The sequence below is a fragment of the Neopelma chrysocephalum genome, unplaced genomic scaffold (genome assembly GCF_003984885.1).
Source record: "Neopelma chrysocephalum unplaced genomic scaffold, ASM398488v2 Primary Assembly neopelma1_61, whole genome shotgun sequence".
Taxonomy (NCBI): Eukaryota; Metazoa; Chordata; class Aves; order Passeriformes; family Pipridae; genus Neopelma; species Neopelma chrysocephalum.
In genome coordinates this window covers 1,486,061-1,501,949 of record NW_020897716.1, presented here as the reverse complement: position 1 = coordinate 1,501,949, position 15,889 = coordinate 1,486,061, and the positions used below count along the sequence as shown (strand labels likewise).

The 15,889-nt window shown below is 36.0% G+C and overlaps 1 protein-coding gene across 4 annotated transcripts in view; it reads right to left on the bottom strand.

Annotated features, from left to right (window-relative positions):
* CRIM1 (cysteine rich transmembrane BMP regulator 1) overlaps positions 1-15,889 on the bottom strand; it is a 170,631-nt gene that overhangs the window by 78,068 nt on the left and 76,674 nt on the right. For all 4 annotated transcript variants that reach the window (XM_027681615.1, XM_027681617.1, XM_027681619.1 and 1 more), the window contains exons 3-4: positions 9,332-9,574; positions 2,698-2,818 (exon numbers count right to left, since the gene is read on the bottom strand). In XM_027681615.1, the coding sequence (XP_027537416.1) occupies positions 2,698-2,818; positions 9,332-9,574 (364 nt within the window). The remainder of the gene's footprint in view (positions 1-2,697; positions 2,819-9,331; positions 9,575-15,889) is intronic.

The following is a 15,889-nucleotide window of genomic DNA, read 5'->3' as shown; positions in this document are numbered from 1 at the left end:
AATGGTTTGATTTTCATGTTCCAATTAATTGCACTTTGTTTCCCTTTCTGCTCTTTCTTTTCATACATACACTTCTCTTCCCTCTAACCTTCTCACAAGCTTTCTTTTCTGATTATCCCTATGTCTGTTCCTTCATTCCCCCCTTCAAGTAATATCTTTACCTACAGCACATGAACGATGACTACAGCACTGTCTTCCTTAAGAAGCACAGCAGTATATTAAAATCAAAATAAGTAAATATGTTTCTAGCAGGCACACAATATGTAAACCCTTTATATGATCTTATTGCTGTCAGATTCAGTTTTTCTTCTTTTCTTCTCACCTACACCATTAAAGAATGTATTATTGCTTTGGCTGAATTAAGGTAATCCAAATAGCAACGTGAAGCAACATAGACTGAGCCACAAAATTAAAAACTATTAAAGGAGTACAAGACACCTATAATTGTTTCTACCTGCCTGCAGAAACACTAGATTATGCTAATTGTGGTCTTTTTTTGCAGTTTTATACATCAAGGAGGGCAGAGGTATTAACACAAAAACCACTCCGATCATAAGATCAGGTCATAAGACTCCAGGAGCTAAGTACTCATCTTTCCCATCTGTGATCTCTTGTTAAACTCTGATCCCAGTAATGCAAAACAAATGATTTCCAAGAGGTTTCAGGAATTCACAATTACCTAGCAATTCGCACCCTGAAAGCCTGCTTGTACAATTGGGGTCTTTGTGTGCAGGAGACAGGAATACCGGTTTCATCACTGAATTACCACACACACGGACAAGTACACTTCAGACATCAGTTACAGTTAATACCCAGCAAACCAACTGACTTTATTTTTAAACATTCACAAAGAAATAAAAAGATTCTTTCAAGAACATGTTTGCTCTAGGTGTTTTATTTAAGGTCAGTTCCCATGTGTGCGCTAGAAATAGAAAATATTTCCAACTGGTCATTTTTCTGAAGTAAATGAAGTTTTATTTTCTTGGTACTTTATGTTCCCTGATAGAAGGAACACTGAAGTTATCATTGACAAAAAATAAAGTGGATGTTTTTCATTCCCTTCATGCAAGCACTAGAAAAATCAAACCACAAAAGTTATATTAGACTGCACAAAAATAGAACACAATTTTACTTTTGTGAAATAAAATAATTTGCCCTATATATCACTTTTTAATTCAACAAGTTGAAACAACTTTCAAAGTAAAAATGTACCATTAATCTTTCTATCATATCAAGGTTTCTGAGTGTTAATCTAAACTCTAAATTTATGAAATAATAATCTGAGATTCCTTCTTTTACTTTATAATCTATCTTTCTGAATTCTATTCTAGTTGTCTTGAACATGCCGAGCTGTATTCACAACAATGCCAGTATGATGATTATGATACCTACAGCCTCCTGTGCAATCCCAACTAGCCAGGTCAGCTCTCAACTAATATGGCATCACTGCAATTCCTGAGAATTTTATGGAAAATATGCTAAAGAATAAAGGAAGGATACTGAGAATCCATACCATGATCTGGTCCAAAATTCAGAAAACAAGAAAATAGAAGAAAACAACTCCGAATTAAAGAACATTTGTAGTATTCACTGAGTAAGGATAGTACTATTTTTCAGTATCAGACCATAAAATTTGCCAAGTTTAGAAATATATTTTCAAATTTTAATAGCCAGGATTAATGCATCATATGATACTTTTCACCATCTCTTTTCCTGCCCTGTTTTTTTTAAATAAATGTTTTTAAATCTCCATGCAATAAGAGACTTCCATATGTCATGGAAACAACAGTTTTAAAGAAGTCACCATATTAAATGTGCACCCAAAAGGTACCCAACAGAGAAGATCCATGATTACACAATCTTTGCCATCTTCTACTTTCTGAATTCTTAGCAAGTGTATCACTACTTTACACAATGGGCTGAGAATAGGGCAATATTCTGTGGTGCAAAGACCTTCATACTAAGTAAACCAACTAATTACATCTACAAGAAATATTTTCTTTTTGGTGTAAAATATCTTCATTGGTGATACTTTTTGCTTGAATTTGTATTTATTTAGCAAATTGCTGAATGAGGTTTTGGGAAACTTGTTGTAAAAACAGAAACTCAAATAGTGTTGCATAACTGTGGAACAAAACAAACTCTATAGTGTTTCATTTTTTAAATTGCAAAAAATTACACCTACTTGAAAAACAGAAGTAAAATGGAAGCAAATACTTGAAATTTCTGTTTCCCTACAGTTCCAGACAGCCATGATCTTTCAGCTTCTTACAGTGGTCTTCCACATACCAAAGAATAAGATTTTTTTCCTTTAACTAGATGGAAATATCTCTGGTATATCTTTTGTCATATTCATCATTTAATTCTTTACCATTAAACACCTTCAAAAGTTTCTCAAAAGTATTTACTTTTGCGAAGTTAATTAAACTAACTGAAAGTTAATGTAGAGACATGAACTTCACAAGGAATTTTAGCAAAAATCACCTTCATTCATTTGCACTAAGAAGATTTTTTTTGGCTTCAGAAAGACAGATTCCTGTATTTCCATCAGACTGATATATCTTTAACCTACTTCATATCTCTTTTATTCTGTATAAATGTTTATTGCCACAGAAGTACGTGTTATTATCCTGTGCTTACAGTAGTACCTGAATTGTAGAGAACAAGTAAAAAATACTGAGCCATCAAGACACCAACCTTGTGGGCAAGGTGCAGCAGCCATCAGCCGTCAGCCTGACTTGGGTTTCATAGCTATCCAGGGGGCAAACAACTTGTTGAACAGGAGGACATTCAACTGTGCTGCAATCCACGCTGAACACTATGGAGGAAGGGAAGAAGAAAATTTCTTTTACTTATGCTTTAAAAGCTTTTTGCAAATTACTTCCTCATAAGCAACCACTTATGCATCGTCTGCATCAAATCATCTTTTAAGTCAGAAAAATTATCCAAGTAATGCATGCTTGCTAGGTAACATTACAGAAAGACTTCCTTTCTCTTTAAGATTCACTTTTTAAAATTCTTGACTCAGGAAGCAACTGAACTAATATTAGTTAATAAAAAAAATTATAAAAATTAGGCAACCTTAAACAATCATTACACCTGTGAATAATATTAGTTACTAGAAATACACTAGGTTACTGAAAATATATACTTCCAACAGCTTTTAAAACAGTAAACAATTGTTGTTTTCTTTTTCCTAATTAAAGGCTGTTTAAATAGCAAAATACTTGGGTTATAAGAAATTTAAAAAAAAAAAAGATACACCATGGATTTATGTCTGCACATATAAAGTATGTCCTTTAAAGACTATTCCCTTAGGTTGTTTTGTTTGGGTTTTTATATATGGCGAAAATGAAATGCAAATTATCAAATCTTTCTGCATTAATGAGATAAAGAATTCCACTTAACAAGAAAGACTGACCAACAGTTTTTAGAAAGCAACAAATGTTTAGAAATCCAGAAGAAAAAAAAAATAAACAGGCTGAATACATATTTAATCCTTATGAGTCATTCTCAGGAAGGCTGAAACACATCTTTATCTTATTTGGTCCCAAATCTTCCATGTTAACAAACAATATCAGCTCAGGTATTATCTATTTGCTACCCCTTATCGTAATTATATTAAGAAAGTACAGAATAAAACATGGTTCCTGCTTTATGATATGAGCTACCTTCTGATTGAGCAAGCAAGATGAACAGAATGTTATCAGACTGAAAATTATACAGTATGATATCCCTGATTCGTGATTAAACTTCAGTATTGACACTATCACAGCTGCTTACTGAAGTACTAAAGCAGCTTGGCAATGCTACACCACACTTCCTGGAAGAGCTGATAACCTTCAAAGGCCCGTTTTCTGTCTTCTGGTCCTACATTTTTCCAGCTTGACGCTCAGCAGTACACAGCAATAATAACCAAATCAGTCATAATGAGACACCTCAGTCTCAGAATTACATGTGTTCAACACATCTCTATTGCAGTAGTTACAGTGTGATAGTAAATAGCTCATTAACACTGAAAAGCAGCCCGAATAGTCTATTAAAAAAATACAAACTTAAGAAAAATTACAAACAAACTCCAAATCAAGAGCTTTCAAATAGATTTTTTAAATTATCATTATATTGTTAGATTAATCATAAAATGGCTGTGGTAGTACAGGACCTCTTGGAGGTTCCCAAGGCAGGCCATGTAGATCTGGCTGCCCAGGACTGTGCCCAGGTGGTTTTTCAATATTCCATGGATGGAGACTCCACTACCTCTCGGGGCAATCTGTGCCAGTGCTCAGTCAACCTCACAACAAAAAAGTGCTTCCTGATGTTCAGAGGGAACCTCCTCTGTTTCAGTGTGTGCCCCTCACCTCTCTGGTCCTGTCACTGGGCACTACTGAAAAAAAACAAACTTGGCTCGGTCTTTACATCTCTTTCATACTTTCCTCCCAGAAGAGTGATGAAGATAGATAAGAGATGCAAAATATTTAAAAGAGGAAAAAAGGTTCCTACTTTCTTTCAGATTTAAACAGGTTTCTCGAAGTGGAAAAAGTATTGAGACAAACTTACAGATAATCTGAAAATATTGTACGGTTTCAGAACAGTCTGTAACTGGATTCTTCATTGCTTAAAAAGATATTTCCCAGATTAGCTGCGCTACTGTCCTAAAAAAATAAGACTGCAAACATTTGCCACTGAACTACTAGTATCTTTTCACAGCTTGCTTTGATTCCAATAATCATCACATGTACATTTCATGAACAGGTTTATTATAAGCTGTTATTATATATTTTATTATAAGCTAAAAAAAATTGTCTATTCTAGAAGCTTTAAATATATAGTTTGACAAATATGTGTCTTTGAGAACTTATAAATATGTTTTGATTTCCTACCAGTGAAGACACACCCAATCAACCTTTGCTTACAAGTCTTCAGGAATTTTCTCATGCACTGAATTTGTATACAGTATCATCCGAGAGTTACCAATCTTTCTACAAGAATGTAACAAACTCTGCCATGGTTGCAGACCCTGACATATCTGCAGTAATGTGCCACCTCCTTTATAGACTGCAAAACCAAAGGTCTCTGATCGTGAACCTGCTAATACCTAGGTGAAAATAACTTTCCGGTAGAATATGTTAACACAGTATATTAAGTGTATTAAGTTTCACCCTGGCATATTATGTCAGCTTTTTAACTAATAGAGTGTACAGTTTAGGGGCAAGATCTAAATAACTACCTAGGCATCTAATGATCCGGTAGCTAGTCAGTAATTACATCTCTGATGCAACACGGTGGCTCAGCATAGGGTAAGACTTCAGAAGTTGCAGATTCCTGAGGGTTCAGTTGAAGGATACACAGTCTGCTTCTACAGCAGCTAAAAAGCATCATATAACATCCTTTGCTTTCAGTTTAGATGCATTTCAAGTGGTTCCTCAAGAATAACGTGACACAACACAACTACATGTGATAATGGTAGTTACACTTTCTGCCCAGGGAGAAGTAGCAAGGAAGCATGAAAGTATTTCTCCATGACAAGGCATTACCCTTTATACACTCCTTGACACTTCAGAATATATTACATACAGTCATAACAGATGGCATTCCTGGACTTTGAATGCAGCTGTATCACTGCCTGAATCACTTCCTTAACTGCCCTATCCCAGGTATTTGCCAACATGGACCCCCCACACATGCTCGGTTTTTTTCCTCCCTCACCATCAACTTAAAAACTCTTTCTCTAGCTCCATTTGACATGTATCTGTAATTCTTCCTCATTCATTTTCTCCAGTCCTTCCCCACTCTTATCTCGAGTTCTCTCAACATCAGCTTCAACAAAGCATCCAATAAAACAATGCATATACTATTTCTAGGAGCAACAGAGAGTAGAGAATTCCTCTTCTCTCAGCTATGCATAAAACTTGATTTTGCTGACCCTTGTCCTTAAGCGCAAGACTGTGAAAGCTCCAGACCTGATTTTCAATGCTGAAGTTGTACCAGGGTGGAGCACAAGTTACTTCCCTCTGCGTCATTACATGCTACTTACTAAATTTTGCTGCTGATCCCGGACTTTCCATCAAGCTCTGACTGCATGAAATTCTTCAAAGAAGTAAGCTGAACAATAACATTTTCTTTACAATTGTGTTTAAACCAATATTTGGTAACAGAAAAAAAGAGGGCATGCTGGAGATGAGTAAATGAAAGTTCTGCCAGAAAGATTTCTAAAAGAATGACAAATGATTGGTTGTTCCAACATAGGTTATGTCTAGCATAGCAGACATTTCCCAGTGCTGGGAAGGATGTCAGAAACTAAACGACAACACTCCCTTTTACACCATATACAACAACAAAAAAAGTTATAAATAAAGGTACAACAAACATCTGTTGGACAACTGCCAAAAAAACTATTTAGCTTGCTTTATTCAGAAGTGACAGCTAGAGTTCTTATCAGCACTTCAGCAAAATACATTTAAAACAGATTTTAATTCAATCTTTACATAAACAAAAATTATTTAAAAAGCATCACTGTTCATAGTGGTTTAGCTTTTTAGCCAAAAAGGAACATATACTCCCAAAAATCTCGTTTCAGGTTATTTTTATTTTTACCATTAACACGTTATGCAGCTCCATTTGAGATTGGTCATTCAAACTATCTTTAATAAAACTATCTTTAATAAAATACATTTTAAGAACTGTAACTCCCAGCTTAAACTAAATTCAATGCACATTCACTAAATTCACTGCTCATAAATGGACAGTTATATACAGCTTGTAGGAATAAAGGAGGTTGCTTACGACACCAGACCAGTTATTTCACCTCTGAGTTTTGTAACTGCAGCAAAACAATGAGCATGACATACTTATTCTCAGCACGTACCACACTGTGACAAGATGCTTGGTGGAGCAACAGGTAAGAACATTTAAGATAAATTAATCTGGACAAGCATTTGTCCAAATTTGGGCAAATCTAGACAGTCCATAGACAAGTATGACTAAGCTACTAAGTTTCTTCACTGTTCATTTTCGCGGAATACCAATGCCTTTAATTGTATCCCTAAAGTAAAAGTTGCAAAAAAGGAAGTGGATCTTAAAATAAAAAAAGTTAATTTTATTCTAGCATTTAGTGTTAAGGAAACACTATTTTCCTTTCAGTAACTCAGTTGCCAATCACAGCATTTGAACATATGCAGATCTCAGCAGAAGGTTTCCAACTCAAAATGCCACAGTAAACTAGAGAGCAGTGATATCTTATTTAAGGAACAAAAATAAACACAATTTATGCTTTAATTGTGAAAGCACTTTAGCTTGGCATAAGGCAGCACTGCCGTCATAGGAAGCAGTCCTCCCAGCTTCTGGCAATTTGTTTGAGGCTGGTCAAGCAGATGCAGAAGAGCAGGAGGAGCATTCTGGTAGCAGTACTCAGAGAACTAAAGTTTTTGGGTCTGTGGCAAAAATTTGAAAACATTTTTCTCTGTTCGACATGCAAATTCTATCAACTTGCTGACATACCCAGTAAAACTCATGACATCAGCTCCACAAGAAACTCTGCATGAACACCTACCTCCCAGGCCTTATACTGTCCACTATCTCTTTTTTTTTTTTTCCAGCAACATGGCATTTCAGTTATAATTCATATAGTTCAGTTCCCTTCCAACTCTTCTTTCCTACAATTCTTCATGATACCAAGTCAAACTCTAAATACAAAAGGTCTTTTCCAGGCCTCTCAATTTTTAACCCCCATTTGCAAAGCTCTACAGTTCCCTTAAATCTCATTAGTTTCTTTCCCCAATCTCTTCAAAGCCTCTACTCTTCTATCCTCCTAATACGCATCTTCATTTTTCCATTCCCATATACCTTCACCTCCTAAAGTCCCTATAGCAAAAAATACCAAGTGCTTCAAAAAACAATATACACACAGTTACATAAATTCACTACTGTGATAGAGAATCACATTCAGTTTGAAGATTCTGTAGCAAGTGAAAACAGCCTTTAAGAAGTAATCTCCATGGGTAAGTCTGGACGGACTTATTGCAAACCACAAGATGGGCATTCAAATAACAGCTGGGAGGACATGATCACAGCTAATATCTACTTTGAGAAAAATAAATAATCCAAAGTCAGCAAGACAAAATTCAGTAAAGGCCTAATTAAGTATATATAGGAAGAATTAAAATGTAAAAATACAGTGGTTCAGAAGCAATCATGATACAGAAAGATCCTGGCATCACAGCATTTCACCAACGAGAAATAACTCTAGTAAAACAATTAAATCTTATTTGCATGAGAGAAAACAATTATTCTACAGTATTTAATGCTGATGAAGACTCTCCAAAAATATTAGTCTTCTTTTGGATACCACATTTTAAAGAAATGGGGATAAATGGAAAAAACCTTATAGAAGGGAAACAAGGCAGGAGTTCAAAGGAGCTATGTCATAAGAAATTACAGCTAATTCTAGATGAAAGAAGCCTAAGGTTGACAAAATGTTCCAAAAAATTATAGTAAAAATTATAGTAAAGACTTGTTCACCAATTACTCAGGACAGGGGAAAAAAAAGTTTGCCTAAATTTCCATATAGTCAGATTTGCATTGGATATTAGGAAAAAAAAACCACAAAGAGAAGCACTAGAAGATACAAAGACTGTACAGTCTTCTTCTGTGGAAGATTTAAGAAAATTTAAACAAGCATAGGAAAAGCAGAGTTAAACATACTTGAACCTGTTTGCCTACACGATTTTGGATTATACCATTTTATATGCCTGTTTTCAGCCCTCTATTTTTATTATTTATCTTTACCAAAGCCTGGATCAAAGAGTGCATTACATCTTCCACTTCACTTGGAATAATCACAAGAAAGGGTGTTCTCATGAAATGGAAGATGGGTAAATGCTGAAAATGTTGTAAAGTTTTTCAGTATGCTCCTCCATAACCATTTTGCTCTCTGGTTTTTAAGGGTCATCATTTGATAATCTGGAGAAATCTTAAGATAGAATTCATAATTCCCTGTCCATGCACGGGGTATACCTACTATGAAAAACCTTTGTATAATCTAATCAGTATATAAAGTATGTCACTTGCACTAGTAGCATTTACAGAAATGCAACATTCTTACTAGGTTACTTTTCCCTTGCTGCTGAGTTTAAATTAATGTTTAGAGAAAAAAGACAATAAAATTTATCATAATTTTTTTAATGGATACTGGCCACATTTAATAACTTTAATTTTCAAGAATCAGAATAATTCAGAGGCTGTATAGGCTTTATTAGACATAATTACATAAATTACTTTGCTTGTCAGACAGAAAAACCTGAAAAATGGGAAAACGAATTGTGTCTGCTTTTACCTGGTTTGCATTCATAGAGGTCACAGCATTCCCCTGGCTTTCCTGACGCCTTAGAAACCAATATATTCAAATAGCCGGGTTGGCAAACCTTCCTCAAGCAGCCTGCAGGATTACACACACAACGGCTTGGGAGTGGACAGCATTCACCAGGAGGAGCATAACCTTCAATCAGGATGGAATCTTCTGGACAGCGAGGAGAAAACTGGACCTCACAGCGGGCCTTGGAGCAATCAGGTTTCTCTTCTGAAAGGGAGAGAAAAATCAGCATGCCATATGTGTCAGTAAAACACTGTACTGAAGCTGTAAACATGAACTCGGCTAAAGCTCCCTTTCTTCTCTTTCCCCAAAACAATAAAAAAGGAAACAGCTGCTGCTGAACTGATTAATAAAACTTATGGAATATACTTAAAAAAACTATAGGTATTTGCAAGATGACAGGTGCCTTATGAAGTATTTTATAAAATTCTAATTTGTACAATGTGTGTGACTGCTGAACCCACAAAGCCTCAAGAACAGCTGTGAAGCTACATGGTTGGCCAGGACATTTAGAAACAACTTGTCACATCATGGCAGCTCTGAAGTTCATACCTATACTTCAGTTTCTGAAGATTTTCAATTATGAGCGACTGATTGTAACTGACGGATTTATTAACCTGGACTGAGCTTTCACTTATTCAAAAAGCTAGTTAAAAGTTCAACACTTAACATATTTGCAGAGTCCATACATTAGCAGAAGAGGATTTTTTCTGTACACACTCCCATGTTCACATTAGAAGCATTGTTCCTATGTACTTTCACAGCTTGATCACTAAGAGAAGAGGTTTGACTATGGTGATGATGAGGTTTGATGACGATCCTTATGGGTCCCTTCCAACTCAGGATATTCAATGATTCCTCCATGTACAAGTACTTTATATTTTTCTTACAAGCAACAAAGATTACTAGCTTAAATGTGCTACTAGATAGAGTCACAACTCTTTTCTAATAGTTAAAAATCCCACTATTTCCATCTATCTTCAAAACAGCCTTGACTAGATATGTATTTTGCCTAGAACTTTAAATAACATTTGTAAGACCAATGTTTTCCTGAAACCTGCCCTTATGTTTAGATTCTTATCTGCTTTATTAAACACATTGTTCAGACTGAACATTACTGGTTACAGAGGTTCACTGCAGAAAGCTGTAAAAATAATAGATAACATACTAGTTTCAGTATTTTACTGATATTCTTTAGTTTACGGATATAATTAAAGGCTTGATATTTTAGCTGTTAAAATTTTTTTTGTTTTCCACTATACGTAGTTCAAGATTTACAGAGAAGTGATAGAACTGCTGCAGTAGCAGCCCTTGTACTTATGATAAGACTCTTGATAGACTACTCGTACTCCAGATAGACTCTTAAATTCAAACTGTTCATTGATGTGCCTTAGCGTTATGCATCCAGCAATCTTCTGATTTCCATGACTAACAGATAATCCTATTGTCATGCAGTCTCTCTCATGAAAAGACAAGTTTACCTACTATTTTTTACTTAACTGCAATTAGATATATGCATGTATCTATATGAAGATATGTATTTCCTTAAGGTCTGCTTGTACTTGACCAATGCAATTGGTCAAATCCAAACAATACAGATACAATTTGACCAATGCAATTGGCCAAATACAATAAAAACTGTGTTTGACCAATTTGGCCAACTTTCAGAAAGCCAAGATTTGTCAGAAATGCACGTCAAACTCTTGGGATTCTGACTATTCAGGACTCTAGATACATCTCTTTTGAAGACCTATGCAAAGCCTACTGTTGAAGTTGGTAAGATCACCTAGTAAAAATATGAAAACAAGGACATATCATTATTAACATGTAGGACACATTACAAAAAAGAAGAGAGAAATTTAAAGCAGAGAACCATGACAAGTATTTTTGTATGAAATGTTCACTCAGTGTTTCAGAGTTATCTTGGATAGTATTTTCCATGTCATTGTGCCCAACATAGTTAGTAGCAACAGAATAAATAAATAAATAAAGCTAGCATCTCTTTCAGAGGAAATGGTTTAAACGTAACCACCACTTTGCAAATATATGTTTATGTTTTAATACCACGTAACATAACACCAGTAGATATTTAGGAAACAAACTAGAGCTTTTCTTTTTAATCCAGTGTCACTATTACTTTTGTATTTCATAGTCCTGAAAACCCTACTAATAACTCCCTACTAATACTACTGTAAATATCACGCTTCCAAATTACATCTCAAACTATGTACATGTTGAAAAATTCCCTTTCCAGTATACAAATGCAACTGAGCAACAGGAAAGTCAAATATATTAACCCAAGCTGGATCAGCCAACAGATAACTATCTTTCAGCTTCGCAAACTCCAGCCCACAGCAGAGCCAAAAGCAGGTTAAGAAACCTTTTGCATATCATGATTTGGTTCTTGATTTAGATGTAATTTTCCTTTATGGAAAGGAGCTACTGGTTGAAATGATATGTGATCAGCCATAAATAAAGTGTTTTCTTGTACAGTCCCTACTTCATATTTTTGAACGTAATCTTTATCTAAAACATGAAAATCCTGCAGCTTCAGGTCTGGCATTACTATATGTTAGTTAAAACTTTAATCAGCTAGCATCACGCTAGTGTAACTGCATCCTGAGTCCAGAACTCACTGCAATATAAGAAGGTGGGAGTTCAGTTTTACTGCATTTCAGTAAAAGCTGATGAGGGCTCCTCATTTTGATACCAAGTTTGAATAAAAGACATTACTTTTAAGCAACCCATTCAGAAAAGTTTCAGGGTTTTTCTTCTTATTATCTCAGCAAATGGCAAGATCTCTATCCACAGGGATTCATTATACTAAACTTGTTTACCTTTTCATTACTTCATCGAAGAAGGCATCAAAATTTAATTTGTTCTCAAAATAAATTACAAACATTAATACAGCCATAAATGTCACTGCTTTAGCCGGATTCCTGATTTAATTCCATTACATACAGCTATTTAAGATTTCATCAAAGAAGAAGAATTGTTTAATAGCTCTTTTTTCCTTTACTAACAAACACTTCTAGCCCTTACAAAAGGGACACCTAAGAAAACACATAAGAACAAAATAATTAAAAATGCATCAACAGCCTCACAAGACTGAAAGGCAGGGTAATGGCAAGCTGTACTCCACAAAAAAAAACAACTGTGAAATCACTCACCAGTGATATTTCTGTTAACTTTGCCCCTTTTATACACCAACAGACTATTTCAAAGCAGCTTCTCAATAGACCAAAGTAGATTCACAACAATAGCCTACTGCTTCTCTGTCAAACAGACATACACTATGAAGCACTGACCTGTCTCCTAGATGTTGTTTTAAGCTACTGTATATTACACAAATCAGGATCTTTGAACCAATGTCTTCAAAGTCAGACAGAGCATCACTGAGCAGAGCCTGGCTCTGTCCTCTCAACACCCTTCCTTCAGATACTTACAAACATTGATGAGGTCCCCTCTCAGCATCTCTTCTTGAGGCTGAACAGGTCTAACTCCCTCAGCCTTTTCTCACAAGAGAGATGTCCCAGTCCCTCAATTATCTTTGTTGCCCTCTGCTGGACCTGTTCCAGGAGCTCCATGGCTCGTGTACTGAGGAGCCCAGAACTGGACAGAGAAATCCAGATGTAGCCTCCCAAGGGCTAAGTAGAAGGGCGGGATCACCTCCCTCGACCTGCTGGGAATGCCCTTCCTAATGCACCCCAGGATACCATTGGCCTTCTTGGCTCACAGCTTGTTGTCCACCAGGACCCCCAGGTCCTTCTCTGCAGAGCTGCCTTCCAGCAGATGGGTCTCCAGCCTGTGCAGGGGGTTATTCCTTACCAGGTGCAAGACCCTGCATTTGTCTTTATGGAATTTCACACGGTTCCTCTCTGCCCATCTCTCCAACCTGTCAAATTCCTTCTGAAGGCCTGCACTCTGAGGTATCGGCCACTACCCTCAGCTTTGTGCCACCAGCAAACTTTCTGAGGAGTCGTCTGCCAGTTCATCCAAGTCGTTGATGAATAAGCCAAACAATACTGGGCCCAGTATCCACCCTTGCAGGACATCACTAGTGACAGGTCTCTTAACTGTGGCACTGATCCTATCTTCTGGGATCTTCTATTCAGCACCTCACTGTCCACTCATCCAGTCCACACTTCCGGAGTTTGCCCTAAGAGGCTATTGTGAGAAACAGTGTCGAAAGCCTTGCTGAAGTAGAGGAAATGGAAAAAAAATATAGAACTTAATCACATTTCAGTCTCTCCTTTAAAAAAAATGAAAGCATTAACAAGGAGAACAATCACTTGTCAAGGGTGCATCCATCAAGCTTCTCATAAAAGTCTGAACTGATAACCTACAACGCACAAAGAAAAACTTAGATGGCTGCAAACACTGCCTTTATGTTCCAAAAAGAAGCATTTCAAATAGCTACACAAAGAACAGAAACTATCAGTTGGTTTTCTGACAAGGTTTCTCTGTGGGACACATTCTCTTTATAGCCTTTCATCAAACACCATTGACGCTGGAAACATTTTGGTATCCCTGACACCTCAGAGACCACAGAGGATCTCTACACAGTTAAAGGAAGTGTCTGGATCAATCAAGCTTTTACAAACTACCTATTCTGAGACAGAGAATTTTTTAAAGAAATTCAGAAATGTATCTGGAAATATAACATTTTTCATAAACTGAACACAATTCAAACCGGAAAACTGATATTTACATGAATTCCAAATAAGACTCCTATCCTCAGAAACAAACTTAATCCCTACTCTAAAAGGCTGCCCTACACACCATTTAATATAAACAGTGCTATTAATCATTTAATATTTAACAGTGACAGTGCTAGTTTTAGGTATAAATTACTACTGGTACCAGTTTTGCATTTCAAGACAAACTTTACTTTCTGTAAGTCTGAAGGATCAGGCTTACTTGCTGTTACTTTGCAAATAGCCTGCAAAAAGAACCTGCTGTTATTGAGCACATGACAGAGATTACATTACTACAATTACCAAGAATCATCTAAGTTACAATGTATAACTGAAAAATAACAGCTGGCTAAGTTACAATGTACTATGTGCTTTAATATTAAGAAATGGATCATTCACTTAAAAAGTCAGGATGTCTCAAAAAACTTTCACATTTTTATCTCAGAAGTGCACAGAAAAGTTAAGCATCTCAGAAGTCAAGGCATAACAGCATTCAAACTGACTTTTCACTGCAACCAGAGTATATTCGTTATAAAGTGCATGAGGGGGAGAAAAGCAATCTTCAAATGATAGAACAATAAGAAAGAAATCAAGATATGGATTTTTTTTTCTTTCCATTAACTTTAGAAAGAGTCTCTCATAAAAGCAACAGCCATAAAGCCAGAACTTTCACAAAGTTTCTCCATATCAAAAACTAATATGTATTTTTAAAATTACGTTTACCATGGCCATACAAAGTTATTATGGGGAAGTGGAGGTATAATGGCAAGTTAATAAAGTCGTAATGTTGAAAGTAATGCTTTCTCTGAGAGAAGGTAGCTTCTTTACCTTCCTGAAAGGTATTATGCAGTACTCAAACTGGGTACTAGTTTGGATATGTTTTTATTAAGACAGTCACTGAATATAGGAAGTCTAGGTCTCAGGGGTTTTTTATTTGTTTTGTTAAAGCAGCGTAGTTGTAACAAAACCCAAACAAGCATACACCACCCCCACTCCCATCTTTGTTAATACCAAAGCAGTACGGAAATAAAAATGGCTCCTCAAGAAAAATTAAACACTTCGCTTTCACCTCTGTTTCAAATTCTTTTCCTTCATTACGTTTGCATGCTCTGCTTTGACACGCAGAGAAAGTATATGCCAAGTTTATTTAATGAGAAAAGCAGAACAGTTAAAGCATTGGTTAGTACAGTGAAAGGATCCTAAGTTATAATCTAGTGTGGGAGAAACAGAGAAGAAAAGCCCCAATAGGGGTGGGAGGGTCTTCTCATTCTTCAGGTGAAAAAGAACAGACCCATGCTTCTCATGAAACCATTTCAGAGAGGGATTTTTATCATTTTGTCAGTGTCATGTGATGCTGTTACTCGGTGGTCACCATAGAAACAAGGAGAGAATGTTTTATCTGAGGAGGGGGCTGAAGAGAACTATCAGATTCGGGTTCAAACGCTTCCACTGAGATATTTAAACTGTTCTGCACCTGCTTCTTTAAAACCAAGTTTTTAATATGTACACATATGGATACACATACACATATGTAAGTACACACAGATGGAGGGAACGTGTTGTTTTTTTCTGTTAGGTCCCTACAAAGAATACAGAATAAGAAGCATTTTGAAATAGCCAGCATCATATTTTATTTTTCAGAGCAGTTCAAAATAGAATATTTCATCAAGATGAACATTATGAATAACTAAGCAAAGTAATGCACTACGGTTGGCATAGGTGCTTTGAAGGCACATGTTGTTCAGCTTTGCATTTTTGTTTCACTGTAAACAATTTTTGTGAAATCTAGGCTAAAATACAGCCACTTTTACTGTACAGTCTTTGA